The sequence below is a fragment of the Eretmochelys imbricata genome, chromosome 8, assembly GCF_965152235.1.
Source record: "Eretmochelys imbricata isolate rEreImb1 chromosome 8, rEreImb1.hap1, whole genome shotgun sequence".
Lineage (NCBI taxonomy): Eukaryota > Metazoa > Chordata > Testudines > Cheloniidae > Eretmochelys > Eretmochelys imbricata.
Genome location: NC_135579.1, coordinates 17,942,988 through 17,957,084, shown reverse-complemented (window position 1 = coordinate 17,957,084; position 14,097 = coordinate 17,942,988). Strand labels below are relative to the sequence as shown.

The window sequence follows — 14,097 nt, the reverse complement described above, 5'->3', positions numbered from 1 at the left end:
AAGTTCTGAAGTGTGTGCTCATCTGAATGTACTGATGAATCTCATGCCCACAATGTACACATTTCAAGCTGTTAGCAGATAACGGTTTAAAGATTTGACACACTAAAATGGGAAGACAATGAAAATCTGTATCAATGTTTCAGAACACAAGGAAGTAGTCAAAAGCTTAAAAAAAAAAAGAGAAAAGGGATGAAGCTGAGTGTATGCGCTGCAAATGGTGTGGCTCAATTATTAAATGTAAATATTTATAGGCTACTAGCTGTAAGTCTACAATAGTAAACTGTTTGTTTGTTCAAATGAAAAGTTTTATTTGGGGATTAGAGAGAGAACGTTTGTTTTCTTCAGAGGTGGCATTGTGTTTTGTGTTCTGCAGAACTAAAACAGCAAACCACACTGATGAACAGAATTCAAAGCATCAATCTACTGAATACTCTCCTCCCCCCGCCCCCGTTTTTCATCCACCACAATAAACCCCGATATTTACTCAGAAAAAGTATTAATAGTTTTTAGCACTCATTTTCATCTGTTTTTGCTGTTGTGGTAATAAACACTGGGAAAAATTAAATTAAATAAAAACTGAAAATGAAGGGTCCTAAACTCATTTCAAATGCATTCATTGCTCCATATGTAGACACTTCATAAATTCTCACATAACAAAAGCTTCGTCGCTGGAGGACCTCACACTTGATATAACTTTTAGTTTTGAAAGCCCAAGCAAGCTGTGAGAGCATTCCTTGACACTGTCTGAATAAGAATATTGCTAGGCTTTTTGTACTAAAGACACTTTAATTAAACTCCCATCACGAAAACAATTAGGCCAAATTTGCAGTACTTAACTAGTCAATAATTTAGTAGCTGGATCTCATTAATAGACTTCTCCCTGTGACTATGTTGTTGTAATGATGTGGCATTGCCAGCTGTGTGCTACAAGAATCAATCAGTGATCAATATTTTCCATGAGCTTTTTTTTTTTTCTTCCTCCCAGAGCCATGAAAAAGAAATATAAATAAATAAATCTTGACTGGATGGGGCTGGGTCTTCATGGTGGCTTTATTATCTCTTGTGGCCACATTCCTGTTTCTGAGGACTATTTTCCTACACACTCAAGCTGGAACAATTTGCATAGTGGGGGATGCTGAGAGCTGTTGAACCAAACTGTAAACCTTGAATATGATGGAAACCACTTCAAGCCAGAGGGTGTGGCAGCACCCATAGCACCCCTAATTCCAGCACCTATGCACTCCAAAATGATCTTTCTCTGACTCCATTACATTGTTGTATTAAGTTGCATCAATCTGAAGGACAAAAGCAAACGAGCTTGGTTCAGCTCAGTTTACAGATAAGGAACTGAGGCCTGGAGAAACTGAGCGAGGTCACATCACCACAACTGGCTACCTGGTCGGCAGCCTCAGCAAGGTCATAGAGACTGAACTATTCTCAGACATTTAGAAGAGAAATATCCAGGTCAGGATTGAGGCTTTCTGGCTTGCCAGGGTGGCAGTTAAGCTTGTTTTGCTGCTGCTTGTTTGTTTTGCAAAACAAACTTTTGTGTTCAAAGCTGTCAGTATGGCCCAACCTCAGCAAGAAGAGGGGTGTGTGTCTTTCATTGTGGTGGGCTTCACCCACCATTCCCGCTACACCTTTCACCACCATTAATTTTACAACAATAACAAAATCATTTTGAGGAATAACAATATGAATGTCTCCCCCGATGATGGACAAAAACACTGTTCTTCCCTGCCCACAATAGTGCCCTCTCTGATCCACTTGTCTGAATCTAAGCAGTGAATTTTGATTTTTTTTATGTCTGTTTCTAACATATAGATCATAGTATTACTGTCCATGCATTTAAAGAGAGGGATACAATTGTTACATTCTTGTTTTATAGGACCGAGTTCATCCAGAGAGGCAGGATATCCATTACCGGAGCAGGGTTGCTCAACTGTGTATTGGAAGCTTTTGCTCAAACCTTTCTAAATCAAGGAGTCAAGAAGGTAGGTTTAATTTATTATTTATATTTGTTCCTAAAATTACATTTTAAATCTGTCAAATTCTGCCTATCCCTAATAATCTAGCTTGGGTTTTAAAATCATAAGGAGTTTAAACTTGGCTTTTTTACCCATCATATAAAAATAACTTTTTGGCCTTTTCCTTTTATTGTAAATAATAAACAGAACAAGAAATGGGATACAGTTTGAATATGTAATAGTAATTTTCCAAACATATTTTTAAAGCATTATGGGGCACTGCCAGATCAATTTTGTTAAATTCATTATCCTCATTTCCTTTGGACATTGAAACTTTTTTCCTGCTAACATTTCATTGTACTATTTAATATACTGTAATAATAATAATAGCTTATCATTTTATAGCACTCTTGCATCTAATCATCTTACAGTACTTAACGAACATGCATGTATGGCTGCACTTTCCCCCCCGAGTAATGTTGGCTGCTTCAGGCAGCTTGATATATTTACAATAGCAACAGTCAATTTTCTTGTAACAATTTTATATGGATCAATAATCCTGTCTTTTTGGTAAGAATTATGAAAGGAAATGAAATAAAAGCCCCTCTGGTATCCAGAAGTGTATCCCAAAGGAAATAATATTCCAACATCATTAGTTTGAGGAAGGCATGTCATATTGAAGATCTGGGTTTACAAACAAAATCTCATGCAAATTATTCACCGTGAAATTGAACGATGTAGAATTCCTACATTCGTTGGGGGTAAGGGTTTTGAGGAAGAGGAGGAGGATATGCTGGTGTCCAACTGGCTCCATATACAACTTTTCATCAGCTAGAAAGGAAAGGGATGCTTAATTAAGCCTTTTCGCTAAAAAATACACATATTAAGTGTTTTGACAGGTATGTTGCTTTTATGATGCACATAAGTGTGGGTGGGTGACCAGTGGTGCTGCATTTTCATATTGGGATATAAATCTTATATAACGCGCAAAATGTAACTGACCTAAATTTACAGCAGTGTTCCCTCTAAGCTGTGTGCGGATGCATGCGCACGTAGATCCTAAACCCCACGCACACGGCGAAACATCGCCCGCACAAAAACTTGCACAGAAGGAATTTTTTGCTCACACGGCCTGTCAAAAATTAGAGGGAACATTGATTTACAGTATTTTTTTTTTTTTTTTCTTTACCAGGAGTAATTTCACTTTTTAAATGCACTTGAAGGATCCGCATTTGTCAAAGTTGACTCCTTCTAGTTAGGAACAGATACAAATGATAGACTTCTGGGGTGTAGGATTTTCAGAAGTGTTTTTTGCATGCTATCAGATCTCTCTATTCTCAGAGCGAGAGCTGTGTTCGTATTCTTGGCATTAAGTTGAGTTCGTTCAGGGTGGGCATTGGACTCCACCAAGGGTGCATCTTGTCCCCACTCCTGTTCGTGATTTTCCTAGACAGGATATCAAGGCACAGCTGAGCTGTGGAGTGTATCCAGTATGGGAACACGGAGGTGGCATCTCTGTTGTTTTCAGATGATGTCCTTCTTGCATCCTCCGATTGTGATCTCCAACGTGCACTTGAATGTTTTTGCTGCTAAGTGTGAAGCGGCAGGGATGAGCATCAGCACCTCCAAATCGCAGGTCATGGTCCTCTCCCAGAAGAGAGTGGACTGTTCCTTCCAGGTCAGGGGACCAGCTGCCCTTAGTGGAAGAGTTCAACTATCTAGGGGTCTCGTTCATGAATGATGGTAAGCGGGAGTGTGACGGCAGCAGTGATGCAGGCGCTGTACTGATCTGTGGTGGTGAAGCAGAAGCAAAGTTCTCCGTTTACAGGTCACTCTACATCCCCATCCTCACATATGGTTGTGAACTTTGGGTAATGACTGAAAGGACAAGATTGCGGGTACAAGCAGCGGAAGTGAGGTTTCTTCATAGGGTGGCTGGGCTTACTATCTGAGACAGGGTGAGGGGCTTGGCTATTTGGAAGAGCCTTGGGGTACAGCTGCTACTCCTCCAAATTGAGAGGAGTCAGCTGAGGTGGTTCGGGAACCTGATTAAAAAATGAGAGACTGATTTTGAAAATATGGATCCAGGTATTACTCTGAGTAATATTCAAATGGTGGTTTTCATTTTTTCCCCCCTTAGGCTACTCTTGTTACCCTAAAAAGCCTTATTCTTTTTAAATAACTACTGTCTCTTTTTACACCTTTTATAAATCTTTATTTTGTAATGGGTTAAACTTTAAGCACCTTACTAGTATATCACAGCTTGGGGTCAGTGCACAAAATAAAATCCAAACCACAATAACTGTACAATGCTGCACTGGAATCTCTTTGAGAATTTTGGCTATGGCTGCAGATCTGTGGATAAGAAAAACCCAAATTAAACAACATTGAATTACACATTTATGTACCTTTTTGCTTCTATGCTCTTCTTGATAATGCACTAGGAGAGACTGCTTTGGATTTCTTGAAAACCCTTGGGTGAGGATTTCTATTAGAAAGAGTGGGGAATGAGGCGGGTCCAATTATGCTTGGCTAAAATATGCTCACTTTCAGCAATAGAAAGATAATCTTTTAAAGTGTTAAAGTAACATATACTTAATAAATGACCATGCTTGCATACTAAAGATTCCTATAGCTTTGGGTTTACTCTATTCCCAAAGCCAGCACTATGTGAAGATTAATTCATATAGAAATATCTGCTGGTCAGAATTGTGCCAGTAGTAATTCAATTAATCCTAAAGACAGAATCTTGAGACCATTAATAAGGAGAGTCATTTTACCCCTAATGAATTGCCTTTTTCTGCACTGGAGAAGAAATTATGAAATAATTCATTAAGACCTAATAAATCTTCTTGAGATGCAGATTTGTATCTGTACCAAATTTATATCATGTAGCCAAAAAAGAGACACTTCCTCATTATACCTGGTATTTGTAGTGCTTGTAATAAATAGAAGTACAACATGGTCAGGATTTTGAAGAGTTTACAGAGAAATACCCATCCTTTCCACCGATCCCCTGCCACTAGTCCACATTTAAATCCTACATTTTTAGTTATTAAAATGAGAGAGGTTATTACGGTGGGGTGGTAGGAAGTGTAATTGAAGGACTGGAGGGAAAGCATTGAGCTAGAGCATAGGCTTCAGATGGAGCAGGTGAAAATGCTGTTTTAATATTTACAGTCATGAATAGACAACAGTCAGGTGTCTGTTTTCCCACCCAATCAGTATTCAATATCTCTGAATTTCCCATTGTAGTAGAGTAGAAGGCTCTTCTCTATTCATGGAGCACTAGAGAAGGTGATTTTGATTTTTTTTTCAGTATATTTCATTACTGAGATATGATCTCAATAACTGTTAAACTGTGTTTTAAAAAAATTGACTGTGAAATCTTTGACTCATACCTCTAGAATTTCTTCTTTGATTTAACTCAGATGTTGACCAAAAATTGCACCCTGTGATGGGGAAATAAACTGTGAAGTGTCAGAATTATTCCTTTTGTTTTGTAGAAGTTAGGAGTTGGAGCTTGAAAACTAGCCTTTAACGGGAAAGTGAACTTTAAGTACAGAGAGATGTTGGGGGGGGGGGCCCTTGTTTTTTCTTGTTGCCCTAAGACTCCTTTATGGTACTCTGACAGTGTAAAGGAGCCCCAAACCAGGTGGAAATGCAAGGGAACCCCCTATACTAGCATAGAACTGACCAGATGGCATAGGGTGCATGCTGGGGAAGGGAGAGGGCAAATCATTGGAGTTACTATCCTGCTATTCTCAGCTTTTCCTGAGCAAGCAGAGTGCAAGTTACAGCGGTTTTGAGACTCGGGGAGTGCAAAGGTGGCTTAAAGCACCAAGTGCAGGATTGGAGCAATGGAGAGTTGGGGCTGAAATCTCTCTTTATAATCTAGTGAACGGTGATGTATCAACTTGAGGAGTTGCTACATTACAGTCAGTGTAGAAAGTAAAGAAAGTAAATAATTTTTTCCCCTGAAGATTCCTCTGCAGGGGGAAAAAAAAAAATCTGTGGCTAGTGTACATCTACATAGTAGCCAATAAGATTGTCTATAGGAATAATTCAAAAATCTGGACAGATATGCTCCAGGAATTCCAGGTATGAAAACATGTCATTCTGGCACCTGTCAGACAGAAGGCCTCTCCAGTATTAAAATTCTTGTCTCCAGTTTATTAACTATTGTTAGACATAGCCACTGGAAGATGCTTACTGGCTTGAAGGGGAATTGGTGAGCAACAAGTCATATTTTTATCCCACTTGTTTTAAAAAAAAAAAAAAGTGATCTAATTCATTTGTAGGTTCATTGCTGATCATCTGCAGAGGTAATCGTATACAATCTACCTTTTGCGTATTAAGTAAAACCGTTTTAAGGCCATTTTATAAATTGACCATGCATACCAGTGTGTGTTGATTCCAGTCTTATCCAATGTCTCTAAAGCCCTGCAATGTTTGTATTATTGCCCATTCTTGGAATATTATTTTTAGATTAACTTTTGATGCCAAGAACAGCCAAAAAAATAATGAGATGTGTCCATTGATCTAATTAATCTAAAATGATAATCAAATAATTCTTTAATCTCTCAAATGTTTTTGTCATGGTTACAAAAAACGCAAGATATTAGGATGCTGTTTTCATAGGTTTAGAAGAATATAGAGGAGACTATTGTAAGAAGCAGCTAGTTAATCAAAAACATCGAGGTTACAAAGCTTTGTACTGGAAGTGGAGATGAATTTTACATTCAGACCTAGATTTTTTTTTTTTTTTTCCCCCATCAGAATCAAATCTATGGTTTCTACGTAAGATAAAATTCTCCAAGCAGCCACTTAATATCATATTTTATTTAATATTTATACAGTTCAGTAGTTGTACGTGGTACATTACAGACATGATCTCTGTCCAAAGTAGCTTGGAGACTATATTAGCTTTCACCTAGGTTATAAACTACCAGCTAAGGTTCCTTAACGTGGTTGTTTCTATGGTGTTGGAGAGTCCCATAGATTGCCATTCATCAGACTTTCCTTATTTATTTTGTCAACCACCCTCTTGGTTTGTTTTTGTACCTTCTTTTGATATCGGATGTCCTGTGTGACACTTCACCCAAACTCTGTAAGCTCTTGGCTGTTGCAAATATCTAGATACTACTGTATTAGTTTGTGTAAGAAAGAAATTCTTGCAGTAAAAAAAATAAATTAATAAAAAATCTTTACCATGGAAAAAATAAAACTATTCTATGGCTTGTCAATCAGAAAAGCTTTTAAGCTGTATCTATAAAGGTGGACAGCTTAATGGGTAAGCAATGTTTGTGCTGCATTTCAAGTGCATCATTGCGCTGTAAGTAGTGCAAATTTAGCCCCTTTAAGCTTGATCTCCTGGGGCTGAGATTTAAGTGTTTGAACTTTAGTTGAAAGGAATATATTGATTAGTCTTTGATTTAGTCATTCTCCACTGAAAAGTTACTCAGTAATGACTTGTACCTGTCCTTTAGTATTTTTTATTCGTTTTATAGATTCTCTCCCCCCCTCAACAATTCTGCTTGAAAGACTGCAATGCTATGAGGAAGAGAAAAGAAAAAGCAGCTGTCACACTGCGAACATAATTGATTCAATAAATAACACTTTTAAATTCCCAAGGCAAACCTCAGAGTCTTCACTATGTCAATTAGTGCTCTATTCTGTAAATGGTGGTATGCTTAATTTAGACTGATGGGCTAAGCTAGCCAGTTCTCGCTTCCTATGGAAAGAATAGTCATGGAAGGCGAGCTATTATATACATTTCTAAAATTTCACCTGATTTTAATGTAGAGCTGTGTAAAGAGGTGCTCTTAATCTTTTTATTAAAACCAGTATTGCTTTTTATTTTCCACCGCAGCGACTTGAACTGAGCAAGAATTTTCTCAGCTTGTCGAACAGAAGAATACACAGGGTGAAATCCTGACCTCATTGAAGACAATGGCAAAACTCCCATTAATTTCAGTGGGGCCAAGATTTCACCAACAGGATCTGAACATGTAGTAGCAAACATTATATATAGTCTGGCAGGGCGTACTCCATTAGGGCTCTTCATCCTTAGCACTGTAACAGCCCGAGTTGGTTAGCACACAGGTGCGCTATAAGGCCTGCTTTTTGTCCTTTGCTTGGTATTGGGTTAGGGCTGGTTAGTGGTGACATGAGGAGTGTATGGGGAGGCTAACTTATTGTTCTTGTCACTGACTTGTTTGACTTGAGCTGGGTTTCTTTGCTTATTTAGCATCTTTCCGAAAGATTCAGGGGCTCCCAGAGCACTGGATTATTATGGTTTAGTAAATGTTTGAATGAATCAATAAAAAGAACGGGCTAATGTATGTTGCCTAAGACATTGCCTGTCCTGAGGATTAACCCCCACTTCAGCAGTCAGCGACAAGTAACCTGTGTCTTGCTCTGGTGTAGCCCTTTAGACATGTAGACATGGCAAGTGTCATTTGTACTAGTAGCGTTTACCCCAGTTTCCAGCAGTGTTTAGCTGATGCTCCTTTATTAAAAATAACGCCCAGCTCTTATGCATCATGTTTCATCCATAGAGTTCAAAGCCTTTTACAACAAAGGTAAGCATTATCCCCATTTTACAGATGGCGAAACTGAGGCAGAAAGAAGTGAGATGCCTTGGCAAAGTTCACCCAGCTATCCAGTTGAATAGCTGGGAATAGAACCCAGATCTGCTGAGTCCCAATCCAGTGCTCTAGCCACTAGGCCAAAGTGCCTTCAGTGAGACTAGAATGCTGTGGGCACAATATGATGTAAACACTCCTCCTCCTCATCTCCCCACAGCCCCATATGCACACACCAAGCTATATAATTGTGCTGCTGCCCCAATAATGCTACAGACAAAATTACAATGGAATTATTGCCATTTTATAATAAGGCAGTAAATGGGTTTTTTTTCCAGATTTGACCGTCATCCCATTGTTTGGATGATCTGAAGTTAAGTTATCTGTGTGCATGCTATAGTGTCTGTTTTAATACATGTGATACATATGTAGGTTGTGATTTGTCTGCATTCTTTACAGGGTATTAGAATAATGGAGACGCTTCTGCAGGAACAGTGTGGGTGCCCATTTTCCTGAGAGGGAACTGTAAGTGTGTCATCAATTTTAAAGATTCAAAATGCAATATGTATATATTTGCACACACAAAATGTGTTTATAAAACAGATTTTTTTTTTAGTTGGTAATTTTTGCTTATATACATTTCTTAACTATATACACCACATGTTTCTACATACAGACTTTATGTAGAATTTGTCGTCCATTTTGAATAATATCCAACACTTACTTATACTGATTTCAGGAAAAAATAATGAACTGCTGCTTTGGGGGACTTGATAATACAGCAGCGTTCCTTAATATCCTGTTGATTAAGACCTCTTTTGTGGACTTTGTCTTTTTCTCCCCCGTAATTTATCTATCACTAGACCATGACAGTGATAGTCAGACTTAATAAAACAAGATGTTAGCTTTGTCTGGAGATCATTATTGCTTGCAGAAAAGTAATCTCTTCAAAGATTGCCCATAGAGGCAATATTTGGCCAACTTTAAAAGTAGCTTCAGAATGAGAGCAAATGGCTATTGATTAGCTCCTAATAAATATTCTTCTAAAAACTGTTTTCTATGCTTTTTACAGGAAGAAAAGTGTCATCAGAGCAATATATCTTAATTGCTGTCTCAGTTTCCAGGGAAGTTATCCAGATTTTATTGGTACCATTTTATTGAGGAAACAGAATATTCAATATGCACAAGTTGGCGAAAAGATGACAATAGTCTGTACATCTTTCAGATAAGATTAAGGAAAGATATGTTGTTTAAAGGGACTCGGATCCTGGAGAAGAAGCTGTAAATGTGGAAATAAGTCTTCATGTGGATTTCGATGTAATTTCCAGAGACTAAGCATTCACTGAGAGAACCAACATCAGCAAAAACATAAATAGCTCTTTTTGCTGTGGAGAGATCTTCTACCATTTCAGCCAATGCACAGTTGTCTTGAGTCTTGCCAAGAGAGGTATCAATGAATGTCCCCTATTCATTTTAATAGTTTATTTTGAAGCTTAGCTGTTAGGGGCAGTGATTCTATTCACAGAATGCAGAATCTAATAAGAAATGTGCCATCACCGTTCCATGCTGTTGTGTGGACTCTGCATCTCTCTGCAGGCATTTGGTATTTCCAATGTGTCTGCAAACCCTGAAAACAAACAACAAATTGAAGCTTCCTTTGGAAAAAATTGTCTAGTCCTTCTGAATGTGAACTCATGCAAAACTTCCCTGCTGAGCCTGTAGAAACATGGAAACAGTAGTTCTGGGAGATGTGACTATACCCATTTGGAATCGTCACCCACTGAGGAGAAACCTAGTGATGGCAATTTAAGTGTCAACTTTGCTAATTATTTCACTGCTGAGACTTTAGCAGAAACATCCATCCGACATGCCTGTGCCAGTGTGGTTGGATTAATTTCAAAGGATGTCCCATGGCTATAAAGTTACAAGTTTTAAAGTGAGAATATTTGTTTGTCCCCCAAATGTTTTCTTTTTCTTTGGTCCTGGTAGGAGCCAATTGAGAAGTTTAAGGGGCTTAGAAGCTCTCTGAGTAAAATTCTTAAGGGAAAAGAGCTTGCATGGATGAGGGATTCATTTTGAAAGAGCAATTTTATTTAAAACCTCTCAAAAAAAAAATACAAGTAATTTAGGGCCAGATTTGGATACTCTTGCTCATGCTGAACAATACCTCTGTCCACAGAGTCTCACTGAAGTCAATGGGTGTCAGGTGGTACTAAGTGCTTTCAGTTGAGCATGAGTGTGATTGTTTTTACTACTGAGGCCTTGGAGAGGAGAAATGTTGGCAAATCCACATTACTGTGTACCATGCCAGAGGATCTTTAATATCCATGCAGAACAGGCTGAGCCTCTGCTTTTAAGACCTTATTGGAACAGCTGGGGGGGGGGGGGGGGGTTGGAAGAAAGGAGGGGGGAAAAAAAAGGTAGACCTAGTACACATTTTTAATGGCAAGATCAACTAGCAATAGAATTATTTGATTAGGGAGATACGGAGCTGTTGTTAGTGATGCTTAACAGTCAGTTAAATAAAGTTCTTGTAGCAACAGTGTGGAGGCAAATCTTGTTCAGTATGAGGACAATTGGAGTAGGTAATTTGTCCTTTCCAACCCTATCAGATATAGTTTTTGATCAAAATGGCTAAAGCAGCATGAAGTATAATCACATTGACTGTCTACAACCAGTATATCAAGGCATGTTTAACTCACTGCTTCCAGAAGTTAAGCAACTTTTCTGGTCATCTGGAAAATCGAATAGAATTTTTGGGGGCTTTTTTAGTCACAAAGTTTAAGGCACCCTAGGATATAATCCAATATATTAGAGTCCAATAACAACTTTTGTAACTTGTGATTGGGCCAAAAAGGAATTTGCTAACAAGGGGTTTCTCTTATATTTAAAAGTTTGACGAATGATTCCTGATGGCATATTGCATCATCCTATCTAGGTAATGTAAATCCAATCCAGCAGAGTACTCAAGAACATGAGTAGTGGCGAGTAGCCCCAGAAGGACTGCTCGGGTGCCTAGAGTCATAGACATGCTTTCCTAGATCTTAACCTTTATGAAGTGAAGACAGAAACAGAAATGAACAAATATGTTCTGCACAACTCTTAAAACAAACAAACAAACTAAAAAATTAAAAGCTACACTGCTGAAAAGCTGGGCCTTAACTTGTAATTCATATATTTCAGCATGACAGAAATCTGATTGCTCATTACACTAAAGGCATGACATAGAGCATACTACTGAGGAAAGGGTAGACGTAAAAAGACAAGCATTTGGAAGTGAGAAAGTGGGTTGATAAATTGGAATACAAAGTGATGTTTTCTATAATAAGTACACCTCTGTAAACTAATGGTTCTGTTTTGATTTTCATTTTTGGAGTGGTGTATTTTGAGTTTCTGCATTGTTTATATTGTTTAGAGAGACTACTGATCTTAACTAGGGCATATTTTGGCTTTGTCCCTATGTAATTTAGCAGTTTATGAATGAATAATTTTGATACAGTAGGCAAACAAAAACTTAGAGGATGACTCCGATTGGATAACATAGGAGAGAGACCATGTAGTAAAAGACACTTATGTATCCTGTTAGGTTCAATGACAGTGATGCATCTGTTGAGCTAATCTGTGGTGATGACAGCTCTGCTTTTTTCCCTCTTGGCACTGTTTATCCTGAGATCATAATCATGTAGATAATATCAGTTTGTTGAATAAACTAACAAATTATTTTAGAAGTGCAGCATTAAATGTTTTCTGGAGATTCAAATAGGAAGAATATATGGGATTTAATAGAAAATCTTTCTTTAACCACCCAAAGGACTGGTTGGGGAAAAATATCCAAATAATAAGTAACTTTTAGTCTAATGTCCCGGTATGAAAGTTTTTCTAGATGTATTCAATGACTGATTAATGATTGAGAATAGTTGCTCAGATAGATTATGGTGGTAGTGGTATATAATACATAGATACTTTTGTAAACATATAGGCCAAGATTGTCAAAGTCCTAGTATGTCCTTAGTAGGTCCCTAAATAACTGGCTTGATTCCCCCGCTCCCTCCAAGGAGCCTAATTTTATGCACTGCAGGGTCTGACTAAAGGCCTACTTTAGTCAGGGGAAAGAAATATATTTGCTTTGGATTGGGCCCACAGTTTTAATAATCTTGGCCACAAGAACTCCCTAAAGTCATGTTCCCTCATATTTGCAAATTTTCCTCTCCTGGATAGTGCTGCATTTGCCATCCAGTGAAACCTTTTAAAAATTAAATATTTTTTTCCTTACTCAAGACAAATATACCTGGGGCAAAATAATTTTGCTTGCTTTTTCTCTGGAACTTTGTCATTCTTGATTAAGTCTATGCTTCCAGGCAATTTAGAAATTCTCTTTAAGCGTTGCTTATTGCAGTTTTTATTACTGGTTATTTTTAAAATCTTTTTGTTCGTTTGTAGATTACTCTAAATCTCTAGGGGGAAGAGTTTTATATACAGTTAAACAAATTTTGTTAAGGAACAAAATAAACAAACAACTCACAAAACTAATAGGAACAATCCTAGGTAAAATGATGACTCTAAGCTCTCAGCAATGAGAGAGTCTGTGGAGGTGAGGAAGGGCAAATTGTATTTCAGAATGAAGGAGATCGTTTGTCTTAACTATATTGTGTTTATGAGCTTTGTCATGGTAGGATGAAAATTTTGTTAATTTAACATAGCAGTATGCACTCAGAACATTTCAGATAGCTAATTGCTAATGCTGCCATTAAGCTATCGGGGGTGGGGGTGTGTGTGTGTGGTGTGTGTGTGTGTGTGTGTATGTAAAATATAATTTTTTAGCCAAACCAGCTGCTAGTATAGCATATAAAAGAAAATCATGTATGTGGAACAATGAGTCAGGGACTTTATTTCAGCCAGGTAATCCATTATCAGCTTAGCCATATGGTGAGGAAAGGTGCTATATATTTTTTTATATATATTTTGAGTGTATGAATGTATATTAACTGTTGGATACACAATGTTCTTTTATATGCAAACTACTACACTGTGAATATTGAATGTATTATCATGCCATTGTACATATGCTGTGTGATTATACAAAGGCTACTTGAACACAAAGGAAATGTAAAATGTCAGCTAACTACAACAGCAAATGACATCACTTCTCTGTACAACCTTGAAATAGTGCACCTCATTACATTGCAATTCTTTTATAAAATAAAATGATTAGAACTCCTGTTTCCAGATTATGCTCTGCTCCTTTTGGAGGTTCCCACCACTGGGCTTGCTCAGATACACACGAAAAAGAACTCTGGTATCTCCCCACCCCACCCCTGCCAAAGTCAAATGGGACTACTCATGTTAGCAAAGTTATGTATATGCATGTTTACAGGATTAAGCCATGTGCTAGAGTCACAGCTCGTTTAAATTTGCGTTGCTCCTTTTTAAATCAGTGGGCTTACATCCGTTTATCAATTGAAAATTTGGCCCCATTATGTCTTGTGTGGAAAGAACCCTGAAAAATCCATGGATATTGGCACAATGGACTGAATTGCCTCTAG

The 14,097-nt window shown here is 37.8% G+C and overlaps 1 protein-coding gene across 4 annotated transcripts in view; it reads left to right on the top strand.

Annotated features, from left to right (window-relative positions):
• PRELID2 (PRELI domain containing 2) overlaps positions 1–10,929 on the top strand; it is a 39,468-nt gene extending 28,539 nt beyond the window's left edge. Inside the window, exons 5-7 of one of the 4 annotated variants that reach the window (XR_013346914.1) lie at positions 1,889–1,994; positions 8,893–9,079; positions 9,627–10,929. Coding sequence is in view for 3 of the 4 variants with exons in the window: in XM_077825049.1 (XP_077681175.1) it covers positions 1,889–1,994; positions 9,014–9,070 (163 nt within the window). In the remaining variant the exon portion in view is untranslated. Of the gene's footprint in view, positions 1–1,888; positions 1,995–8,892; positions 9,081–9,626 lie in introns of those variants that run through there. The other 3 variants (XM_077825049.1, XM_077825051.1, XM_077825052.1) reach the window with 3 other exon arrangements.
• The last annotated feature ends 3,168 nt before the right edge of the window (positions 10,930–14,097 follow it).